Source organism: Myodes glareolus, chromosome 19, assembly GCF_982192425.1.
Source record: "Myodes glareolus chromosome 19, mMyoGla1.1, whole genome shotgun sequence".
Taxonomy (NCBI): domain Eukaryota; kingdom Metazoa; phylum Chordata; class Mammalia; order Rodentia; family Cricetidae; genus Myodes; species Myodes glareolus.
In genome coordinates this window covers 3,525,047-3,537,137 of record NC_142044.1, presented here as the reverse complement: position 1 = coordinate 3,537,137, position 12,091 = coordinate 3,525,047, and the positions used below count along the sequence as shown (strand labels likewise).

Sequence of the window (12,091 nt, the reverse complement as noted above, 5' to 3'; positions counted from 1 at the left end):
TCTCAAGGAAAAATAAATTAAAAAACCCTGTGTTAGGTACCATTCCTATAATTCCAGTACCCCAAGCAGGAAGATAGCCAATTTGAGGTCAGTTTGGGCTGTATGTGATTCAGATATTGGCTTTGAAAGTAAAACTGTAGAAGGAAATATCTGAGACAAACACTTGTAGTGTGCAGGAAGGAAGTCTCACTGACCTGCTGTGTCGACTTGGAGATCACGTGGCCTGCGGTCCAGTGCTTGAAGTTAGTGTGGAGCTGCCACAGGGTGGCTAAGACAGTGGTTCCTCCATTGTTTACCAGGGGCAATAGTTCCTGAACCTGATTTAAATGCCCCATTCCCTCAGCACACTCCCCCCATTAAAAATCATATAAAATGTATTCTGTCAAGCCTTAAATGAGATACCTTGGTTTTTAAATTTTTGATAGGAATTAGTTTTATGGTATTTTAGGGTAATCTTTTACCTTTATTCAACCCAGGGGATTACTTTATCAAATCTCCTGTTGGTTTAAATAAGTTTGCTGTGTGCTTATTGTCCGGAAGTGCATTGGAGTTCATGGTCAAAACCTTTGGTCTCTTCATTCCTGCACAGGAGGCTTTTAAAGGCAGGCAACTGCTCGAGACCTCCTCATACGACACTTGGAGTTTACCGTAGGAAGCCGGATACTGCATCGGTGGGTAGCGTGTCATCCGAGCAGCTGTAAGGCCCCATTGAAATCAGCTCCTGGCACCAACTATGCCACAACGTTTTTGTGCTCTTCACTAAATTGTTTAGGTTGAAGCTATTGAGGTTACAATTCAGAGGGGAGTTGAAGCCACTTCGGCCACAAGGGGGAGTAAGAGACTAAATTAAAAAACAGTGACCTGTTACTTTTTATTTCAAATTTTAAGAGAGCTAGAAATAATGGAGGTTCTGTAGGTCTACAGACTAAGACTAGAGATGTGAGCTGTGCTGTACTTGGAAATCAGACTGTCTGTTTGGAGGATATTTTAGTAAAGTTAGTTTAGCTACATTTAAGTTTTAGTTTATTAGCTTTGGGGCTTTTTGTGTGTGTGTGTGTTTTGTTGTTATATATAAGATTAAAGTCTTGTGTAGACCACACTGACCTTGAAATCCTGGTCCTCCTGTCAAGTGTTGGTACTTCGCATCCAGTTTTTTGTTTTTGAAATAAGGTATAATTCATATCAAAATGCAGGCTGGCCTCAAACTTGGGGCAATCTCCTCCCCAGTTCCTAGGGTTATAGGAACGAGCACCAACCCTAGCTTAGGGCTTGTTCTCGTTAATGGCATTTTAGGTGGAGTACCATTGTGGTCATTAAATTTCACATGACCAGTCGCTGAAATACTCTCAGGACAAAGTGAGAGCATTGCTCCCAGATCTCTTATTTACAAACCCACCATTACTGTTCTTCGCCATTTCTGTTGATATTGAAATAATGAGCTCAGTGAGGAAATGTGAAACCCAGAGTAGAGTGTAAAGCAGTATTGGAAAGGAAGCGCAAAGCACACTGTTAAGCCATCTTAAGTCTGTTCAGGGGTTTCTCGTTTAAAGGAAAGCTTGTGGTCACCTTTGTGTGAGGTGCGTACTGATGTAGGGCTTGGAATCACACCGCCAGCCTTGCCACCAAGGTCTGTATTCAGTGAGCCATCTTAACTCTTGTTACTTTTTTTTTAAGTATGAGTGTTCTGCTCAATTGTCTGTCTGTGCACTACATGCATGCCTGGTATCCTTGGAGGCCATCCCCAGAAACTGGAGTTAGAAATGGTTGTGAACCACCTCACTGGGCCACCTCTCCAGCCATATATATATATTTTATGATGATCTTTAACCAGGAATCTAACAGTTGTTCACAAACTATTCTATAGATCTTATTTAAACTTAACAGATTGAGCCATCGTACTTACTAGACGATTCTAGAATTCTATTCAGGATCATATTTTATGTACTTCATTTACTATCCTTAAATTGGACCAATTTTTCAATCTGTCTTTGGTGCTTTGGCACCCCCCCCCCCCCCCCCGTTGTTTTGCAGGTTGTTCCTGGATTTGGTTTGCATTTGTTGCTCGTTGTTTGGGACAGGAGTTGGTATTGCAGTCAGACTTGGAAGGCACGTGCTGATGTCCGGTTGCTGTGCTAATACTTTGATCTGTTTGTAAATTTTAAAAGTGTCCAATGCTTTCGGTTTGGGTTTTGGATTTTTTTAAGGATAAACTTTATGATTACTGTTGTATGTTCTAAGTGTTTTTTGCTTTAAGAAGGGGACGTGTTCTTGAATTTCAAGGAAATGTGAGGGCTAGGAATAGATTGGGAACATTTGGTGTATTAGAGACACGTTCTTGGGATCAAATGAGAAAGACAACATTAATATTGTAGTCAACAAGAAGATTGGAGTGCAGACTTGTCATAATTGTGACTTAGTGATAGTTGAAGCCAAACCTGGTTCACCTGCCCTGACAAGCTTTCCTGCCTCGTACTGTCTACCTCTGGCCTTTGCTGCTGTTCTCAGTCTAGAAAGTAATTTTCCTAGTATCATACAAGTGGAGTAGCTTAGTCTGCTGCATTGCTGCTGCTTGTGAAAATGTTCATTTGTGCTTACTCTGACACCCATCCTCTGTTGTCTTAATTGAGCATGTGGGTTTCCAGAGACATGGAATTTTCTCCTGGGAAAACATCCGTTAATCATCTGGCAGTGTCAGCCTCAGTTTCTGTTAATTTTTTAAAAGTTAAATGGTGAGCTTAGTTTATTTTAATAATTATTTGAGAAATAAGTCTTTACTCTGCCAATGTTGTAAAAATTGCTCCACTCAAGGTTGTTCTAAAGTCTCGTTTTTATTTAAATTAAGCTGCTGAAACTACACACTGTAATTCAGTCAAAATATAATATTGAGTGTCTTAGATGCAGACAGCATGGTAGGGTTGTTGAGTTTAGAGCCCATTGTTGTAACTGAGGTGGAGGCAAGATGGCTTGACTCTATGAGTTCCAGTCCCAGTGTGGACGGTGTCAGGGTTCTAGCTTAGAAAATAGTGAGTATGTGAGAAGTTAAATGATAATTGTACCTGCTCTGAGATGATGTGGAAACCCCAGCCTGCTGTTTTCTGTATTTTCTAGTTTATTTTGGGCTTGAGCCTTGGTGTATGTGTCGTGTTCTATAGTGTAACGTTGTCTGGTCCCTTGTTGCCAAGGAGAGTGTATTTCCGTGTTCTCCTTAAACTAAGACTTCTAGAAGTAGACACTGTAGGTAAAATGTAAGCACATATAAAATGAACTTGAGGAAGAATGTGGTGTTCATATTGAAGTGTCTTAGCACAGGTAACAGTTACCTGCCCTGAGGTGGACGGAAAAGCAGTTGCTGGATTTTTAAGATGAGCAGTGTAGCTCATGTTCTGTGTGTGCAGGCGCCTGTTAGTCATTTTTGCTGATGTAGTCTGTGTTGTCATGGCAGTGTAGGCAGTCACCGTTGCCCGCCTCTGTTTTATGTGGGTGGGTGTTTGGTCTGTATACATGTTTGTGCACCTTGGACACTCGTGGTATCTTTGAAGGGCAGACCAGGAAGGGTGCCAAATCCCTTGAAACTCAAATTACAGATAACTAAGCCACCGTGTGGGTGCTGGGAACTGCTATTTTGACACCAACTTTTGCTGTCTAAGAAAATACCCGCTTACCAGACAGCAGAGCAAGGAGGGAACATCCCAGGGCCATGGTCGTTTTCTGTGAGGAGTGAGAAATGCAGGCATCTGTCCGTGTGTGCAGACTCCAGGCCCCAGTGCCTGCTGCTGTCCGTTGTGAATTGTAGGTGTCTCTCAGATGTTTGGTTATGTCTGAAAAAGACGGGTGCAACTTGTGCATCAGACTAGCTGCTCTTGCCCGTGGGACAGACGGCGAGCTGTGGTTATTCAGATGGGTGTTTGGTAGGCACTGACAGTTAATGCAGTGAGTCAGTCCATCACTTCAAGGAAGACACTGTTGTTATGGTGATAAATGAGAACCAGGGAAACTAATCTTGTGTTTCAACAATTCCTTAATGAGTGCAGAATGGTTTGGAGACATAAACGTGAACTGCAGATACTCAGGCTTCACTATAGCATACGTCCCTGTGCCTTTGCGGTTACGCCACCCACCTTTGAAGTCAGGTCTCATTACTCTGATTGATTGTGCATTGTATGCGAGCAAAGTTTAGATCACATTGTGTTTCATAGAAGTTTCTCTGTGTGTGCGTGCTTTCAAAAACCGAACTGCCTGCTTTGCTGCTTTTAAACATCCCTTTATCCTTGGTTCTTACCCTTACCCACCTACAGTTGTCTTTGTTGTAGCTCCCTTGAGTGGTTGTCATTGTTTTTGTCAGTTTGATAATTGCTTGCCTCTTGTGTTAACCTCATGTTAACAGAGTGTTGGCAATCAGGGTTTAGATTTGAAAACGACTATGTTGGCTTTTAATCTCAAAAACCCCAAGTTATCCTTTTGAATTCTGGAGGAGGACTCACTGTCCACCCAGTCCTTGTTCACTAGTCTGCTTATACGAGATTGTCCTCATAGGGAATTTAGCTGGTCTCTTCGGGTGATGACAGGGAAGGAATGTTTCCTGTAGCCCAGGCTGCCTCCATCAGACCACCTCAGCTCAGGTGCTTTCCATTTAATGAAGCTGCCCTGTTGATGGTGCCCTGTTAACCCTCAGTTCCTCAGCGCCTGTCTTGTTATGGCTGTAGTCTAGATTTGATCATGCCAAGTACAGTGTGATTCTGAACTTTGGCTCCTAGTTGTGTTGGTGTATCTTGGAATTGTGTTCTCCTTTTCAGTGGACAAAGCACACTGTTGAGGCAGAGGAAACACATCATGGTAGTGCTTGGACTTATGGTAACAGTCGTAGTTTGTACCTAATAGATAGCGTGACAAATTAGCATTAGAGTCCCTGTCTCATCGATTGCTCTGTGGACTGTTAGAGCTGGTTTCCTAATCCTTACAACTCTGACTTGTCTGGCCAGTTCATCACGTGGTGTTGGCTGTGGCAGGAATACTCACGGACTCCAAAGCCATGTGTATCCAGGTAGCTGAGTGCCAGTCCACAGTCATAGGTGCCAACTCCTGTTGCTTCAAAGCCATTCAGCAAATCTACTCTGCACTCAAAGAAATAGGAGGGAAATTTTTACCTCACTTTAGGAATGACAGAGGATTGGTGCAGGCCAACTTTGAAGAAAGGATACTACAGTAATTTGCAACATTATGAGCCAAAACTCTTGTAGATTTAATGTATGCCATTATGCTGTTGGGAGGTTTGTACTGAACGTGTTAGGGTCAGCGTTCTGTCCTTTGCTCACGCTTGGTCCTTCAGCCTTGATAGTTCCTCCAGTGTTGACTGGGAAGTAGTGCTTAGCTGTTGCTGTGATTCCCAGGAAGTTGTGAGGGTGCAGAAGTACTAAGGAAGTGGGGCTGCTGACTCCTGCTGACATTGCCAGCACTGTGCTCTGGGTTTTTATATTGCACCCTCCACACGCTAGGGACTGCGTCCATGGCTATGCTAGGCAAGTGCAAGCTGCACTGAGATGTATCTCCAAACCTTTGGGTGGTTTGTTTTTATTTGGGGAATGAGACTTTTTGAGGTCATGTGTGTAACCCTAATCTCTGTTTGAACTCAGAATTCTCCTGTGTTGCCCTTAGGTGTTGGGATCATAGGGTTCCTGTGCTGGCTGCCAAACTTAACGTCATAAAGAATTGAGCCACTCTTAAATTACTGTATCTTTTTGTTTGTTTGTTTGGTTTTCCCTAGTAGACAGGGTTTCTCTGTATACCCTTGGCTATCCTGGAACTCCCTATGTAGACCAGGCTGGCCTCAAATTTACAGAGATCTGCCTGCCTCTACCTCCTGAGTGCTGGGATTAAAGATGTGTGCCACCAGCGCCCAGCTAAATTACTGTTTCTTTTTATTCTTTTATTTTTTTAAGATTTATTTGTTTGTTTGTTTATTTATGCATATAGCATTCTGCCTCCATGTGTGCCTGCACACCAGAAGAGGGTGCCAGATCTCATTACAGATGGTTGTGAGCCACCATGTGGTTGCTGGGAATTGAACTCAGGACCTCTGGAAGAGCAGTCAGTGCTCTTAACCACTGAGCCATCTCCAGCCCCCAATTACTGTTTCTTTATGACCTTTATCTCTGTACACACAGAACGAGCAGCAAGGTTAAAGTTGGCTCACTCACCTGCATTGTTGGAACATCAATGTTCAGATAGTTGAGTCTTTTTCAGAGATTAGAAACCAGAATTTAGGTACCGCTTCTCCCTAGAAGAGTTGGTTTTTTGGGGTTCAGCCAGATGAAAATGGACTTCACTTTGATTTTCAAAGTAATAGTTACTAAAAGGAAGTTGGTGTGGTGAGAATCTGCTTTAAACCAGCCATATACCTGGTGTGTGTCAGTCGCAGTAAGCTTTAAATGGGTAATGATTTTAAGCAAAAGTACAGAATGAAATCTGTGTCCTGGAGGTTTATCATGTGTGGTGATCTGTAGACCAACAATGGCTGTGGTAGAATTAGTCTTTTTACATCTGTAGCCTTTTCACTGCCTTGATTTGGTCACTAATTATACCTGAGACGGTCTCGGTTTGGGGTCCAGGTGCCTCATGGCAATCCTCCTTGTCCCTTGCTGGTGGTGGCAAGGGTTATCTTAGTCTATAGTGTTTGATTAAGAAATATTCTTAACTTTGCTTTGTAAATGTCATCTTCTTATTATTTCTGGTTTTGTTTTGTTTTTTTCTACTTCTGAAGTCTCTTTTGGAAAAGTTCTTGATCCCCAATGCTTCGCAAGCAGAAAGCAAAGTCTTCTATTTGAAGATGAAGGGCGACTACTACCGTTACCTGGCTGAGGTTGCTGCTGGCGATGACAAGAAAGGTAACTGGCTGTGTGGACCCTGCCCTGGGAAGTCCACCTTCTTTCTCCCTGAGATAGTATTGTGTAGAGCTCGTTCCTTCTGCTCTGGCTTCTGCCTACCTTGGTATTTTATACTTGGTGTTTCCAGAGCGGACGTGAGGAATCAGAATTTCTCAGAGCAGTGAGGAAATCCTAGAAGTGCAACATAGTGAGATTTCATCATCCCTCAGTATGAGTACTTAATGGGTGTATGGGTGTTTGCTTAATGTGTGTGCAGTGCTGTTGATGGTCAGAGCAGTGCAATCCCATTCCCTGGGACTGAAGTTACAGACAGTTGGGAGCTGTCATTAGGGTGCTGGGAATTGAACCCAGGTCCACTGGAAGAGCAGTCACTGCTCTTAATCTCGGAGTCATCAAATTGCTTTTCTCTCAACAACAGTAGCCAGTGGCTAGTATGATTTAGGATACCATTTTGATTTGTTGTTTTAAATTAAATATTTGCTTAAGGTTGTTAGATTTCATCTTTCAGGGGGCACGTAGGATATTAAATGAATGGTTTGGCTGAGGTGAAGCTGGAGCCTGGCTGTTGAGAGTGCATTTTACTGTTTGATTTCCCAGGAATTGTGGACCAGTCACAGCAAGCATACCAAGAAGCGTTTGAAATCAGCAAAAAGGAAATGCAGCCAACACACCCTATCAGACTGGGTCTGGCCCTTAACTTCTCTGTCTTCTATTATGAGATCCTGAACTCCCCAGAGAAAGCCTGCTCACTTGCAAAAACAGTACGTAGTTCACCTGTTAGATGGAAGGAGATGGCGCTGTCTTCGTGGCTTGGTTACTGACACACTTTGTTGTTGCAATTGCAGGCTTTTGATGAAGCCATTGCTGAACTTGATACATTAAGTGAAGAGTCCTACAAAGACAGCACGCTAATAATGCAGTTACTGAGAGACAACTTGACAGTGAGTACCTGGTGGCACTCGGAAACACAACCCTTTAAAATTACTAGATACAGTGTCCTTTAGCACCATATTATGAGGAAGACTACCTTACTGAAGACACATTACTGGTATTTTGAGTATGTCCTTTGGACTTGTATTCCATTTCAAGCTTTGAGTATTTTCTTTTTCATGCCAGAGTTGTGTGCTTAATCAACACAAGTAAAACTGGATCCAGGGTTCTTGGGGTGAAGAAATAAGGATTGTAAGTTGCAGGCTAGCCTGGACTACATAATAACCACCTGCTTGGGCTACAAAGCAGGATTTTGTCTCAAAAACAAGTTGGATTTCTTTCCTTCCATTCTCATGTTTTTGTGTGACTGTGGCTGGTTTACACAGCAGGAGCTGGGAAGCTTAGGTTCTTTACCCTAGCTTCCCAAGCTCTTCCTGGGGAAGGCTGGAATGGCTGCATCCTGTGAAGGTCTGAAGATGAGCCCCGGCCACTATCTCACCCAAAACAGAAACTAACAATCTTTAATGCAAATTGAGAATTTATTTCCGTGGTTTTTATTATTTAAATTGGCGTTCAAATAAAGCCTGTGCCTTACATTTGACTTCTTAGGTTTTCCCTTCAGATAGTATTACATTTGAAGTTTCGAGGCTTGGGTGTGTGTCAGAGAAAGGGTAGAAATGGGTGTGTATAGCGTAGTGCTTGTCTAGAGACGTGCCCCGCCTTCTGTTTGGCTCACTTCCTGCTCCAGTCTGCTGCCCGATGGCTAAACTTCGTAAATGCAGTTGGGGTTGTCTACAAAATTAAGAGACATAAATAAAGAAATAAGGGCCAGTGTAGCCTTGAGGACTTGCTCTGTGTGCTGGAGGTAGAATTTAGGACCTTGTGCATCCTGGGAAAATGATTTACCACTGAGCTGTTCCCCCAGCCCAAATGTAAGAAAATATGTGAAATAATGAATCATTTGATTCATTCACTGATTTTTAATAATAAGAATGTTTGGGGGGTGGAGATGGAGCTCCTTGGAGAGTGTGTGGCCCCGAATTTAATCATCAGTACTGTTCAAAGTTTTTCTTCTCCTTGCCAAGCATCAGTGGGAGGCTGAGGCAGGAGAAACACAAATGCTAGGCCAGTCTGAGCAGCATGTAAGATCAAGTGTCAGGTTTTCTTACTTTGAAGTGGGAAGGTGGTATTTAAAGTCGACCTTATGTCTGGTTGTGGGGAGCTCCTGACCTAACACTTTGGTCCATTGAAGCTGCTGTGAGTGCAGCAGCGTGCGCTTCAGGTGATTGGTCAACCGCCGCTGCGAGAAGTGCACTTCATCCTGAGGTTTCTTGCCCGTCTCCTATCACAGCCTTTACGGAAACAATGAAAACCATTGCCTTTAGAGTGTTGGGTTTTTTAAAAACCTTTTAGTAATTGGGGATTTACATTTGTTTTTCTCTTTTTGAGATTGTGGGGCGAGGAGACAACTTCACTCTAGGTTGTTGGGATTGGCATGCACTGTGGTTGAGGAACTAAGATGAGATTTCCTCTTGCTCTTGGTGAATAGCCGCTAGTCAAGACAGGCACTGTGAGTCCGCAGTAAAGCCTGGCCACATGCCAGGACCGTGGCAGGTGTGCGGGAAAGGTTTTGTTTTGTTTTGTTTTGTTGTGTGGTTTTGTTTCTCCTTTTTTGATCTGAAGCATGCTGAAACCTTCTTTCCCTCTCTTACCAGTTGTGGACATCGGACACCCAAGGAGACGAAGCAGAAGCAGGAGAAGGAGGGGAAAATTAACCGGCCTTCCACCCTCTGTCTGCCTCGTTCTGAAATTTACACAGTAGACCGTTTGTCACCCATGCTGTCCCACAGATAGTTTTTTGTTTACGATTTACGACAGGTTTATGTTACTTCTATTTGAATTTCTATATTTCCCATGTGGTTTTTATGTTTTAATATTAGGGGAGTAGAGCCAGTTAGCTTTAGGGAGTTACTCGTTTTCATCCTGAGGTGGCCAATGTGGGGCTGTGGACTTTTTACACGAGTTACACGTGTCTGGCATAGTACTTTTGGTACATTGTGGCTTCAGAAGGGCCAGTGTTAAAACTGCCTCCATGTCTAAGCAAAGAAAACTGCCTACATACTGGTTCGTTCTGGTGGGGAATAGAAGGGGTAATGGGTTCCAGTCCTGAGTGTAGTTGTTGTGGGTACTTTAAGGTTTAGAGCACTTGTGAGGCTGTGGTACAAACAAATATCCCTTGGACACACCTTGGGATCGTGTGTCTCAGCACGCGCACTCTTGACCACAGCTCCGGAAGTGGCTCCCAGACAACGGTGTGACCCAGCGTACTCTGATAAGGGCAGAAACGGTTCACATTCCATTATTTGTAAAGTTACCTGCTGTTTGCTTTCATTATTTTTGCTACACATTTCCTTTGTATTTAAATGTTTAGGCAATCTCAGAACAAATGTAACAGTGAAGCTGCAGTAATGAATTGCTCGTGTTGGCTGCTCCGTGCCCAAGAAGCACAGTGGTAGACAGATCCCATGTATTTAACTTTTTTTTAGTTTTTTGTTTTGTTTTTTGCTTTTGTGATTTTTTTTTCTTTTTTTGATACTTGCCTAACATGCATGTGCTGTAAAAATAGTTAGCAGGGAAGTGACTTGATGACGGCTTTGTTTTCATGTCTTAGGAGATTCTCATGAACAATCCAAGCATAATTGTTAAGAACACATGTATTAAAGTTCATGTAAGTGGAATAAAAGTTTTATGAATGGATTTTTCAACTACTTTTCTCTACAGCTTTTCATGTAAATTAGTCTTGGTTTTGAGACTTCTCTAAAGGAAATTGTCTCCTTGTTCCCTCTTGGCAGCTAATGGGCTTTAACCAATTTTGAGTACAAAATTTAGCAACAACCACAGAAACGCTACTGTAACTACCTTTCTCAACCATGTTCCCGTTCTCTTCCCCCTTCTTACTCCCTTTCAAAATTGAAGTGGACCTTTTATTTTTCTGGGTGCGGGGTGGGGGGGAGATTGATTGGCAAAGGTAATGTGTTCCATTTGAAACTTTGGTCTACGGCGTTTTCTAATTTAAGAAGCCACAATGTTCTTGGCCCATTGTGACACTGGGCAGCATTAACTGTTAAGTTCTGTGCTTCCAAATCGCTGTTGGTTTTAAGAATTTCTTGATGCTCTTGCAGCCTGCCTCTGGTGTCCAGCCCTTCATTTCTACTGTCAGGTGCACAGGATCACTTTTGATGGCCGTCTTGGCACCCACCATTCCGACTTGTTGGCCGTGTATTTGGGGAAAGGCCGCATGATCTCTCTGGCTCCACTCAGTGTCTAAGATACCCCGCTTCCTCTGCTTGCATCCCACAGCCTCCCCTCATCTTCTTCCTACAGCCCAGCTCTCCTTGGTTGAGCTTGTGTTTATCTTCCTGGAAACTCCACCCTGAATGGTCTGTCCCGTCTCCCTTTAAAGCCCTCCCTCTTCCTCTCCTCCAGTAATGATGGGGCTAAGTCACACCCAAAGCTCACACCTACCGAGTATTTTCCTCACTACTTTACAGAAAACACCAAACAAAAATGCCATTTTAAAAGAGGTGTATTTTTTTTTCTTTTAGAATGTAAGCTCCTCAAGAGCAGGGACAATGTTTTCTGTATGTTCTATTGTGCCTAGTACACTGTAAATGCTCAATAAATATTGATGATGGGAGGCAGTGAGTCTCGATGATGAGGGTGAGAAAAATCCCAAGCACTGTTCTATGGCTTATTTCATCTGATCTGGTTACATTTGGAAATACCAACCCTTTTGGACAAATTATCCCAAATACTGCATTTGAATGAAAGTGCAGTGGGGGTGTGGGGGGGGTTCTCAAGAGAAACAAACCACATGCATTGTGGTCCCAGATGCATCTTCAGCCACAACCCATTGACTTTGAGTTTGCCTTTGCTCCCAGCCCAAGGAGAATTAAGCTATGGACAGCAGGATGTCATCTCATTCCAGTAAATTACAAATGACCCCGAAACCTGTCACATTTGCCTATTGGCTCTCGTATGCATTAGACATTGCTAAACTAGTTTGATTCTGAAATTGTGATACTTAACCTGCTACTAGTTATTGATGTTTTTTATGAATAGTGCCCAATAGATGAAGAAAGATTTGCAACCTCAAATTTTCCACCCCTTGGAATTTGAATAATAAATTTGTTTTTAACTTATTTCCCTAATTGTCCCAAATCAAGGCTTCATGTCTGTTTTGTTAATGTAACATAAAGCCAGGAAATTGTTTGAACTGA

General features: G+C 42.8%; 1 protein-coding gene across 1 annotated transcript in view; it reads left to right on the top strand.

Annotated features, from left to right (window-relative positions):
* Ywhaz (tyrosine 3-monooxygenase/tryptophan 5-monooxygenase activation protein zeta) overlaps positions 1–12,091 on the top strand; it is a 23,959-nt gene extending 11,868 nt beyond the window's left edge. The window contains exons 3-6 of the mRNA XM_085679096.2: positions 6,758–6,881; positions 7,479–7,642; positions 7,727–7,822; positions 9,527–12,091. Coding sequence (XP_085535222.1) covers positions 6,758–6,881; positions 7,479–7,642; positions 7,727–7,822; positions 9,527–9,586 — 444 coding nt within the window. The 3' untranslated portion in view covers positions 9,587–12,091. The remainder of the gene's footprint in view (positions 1–6,757; positions 6,882–7,478; positions 7,643–7,726; positions 7,823–9,526) is intronic.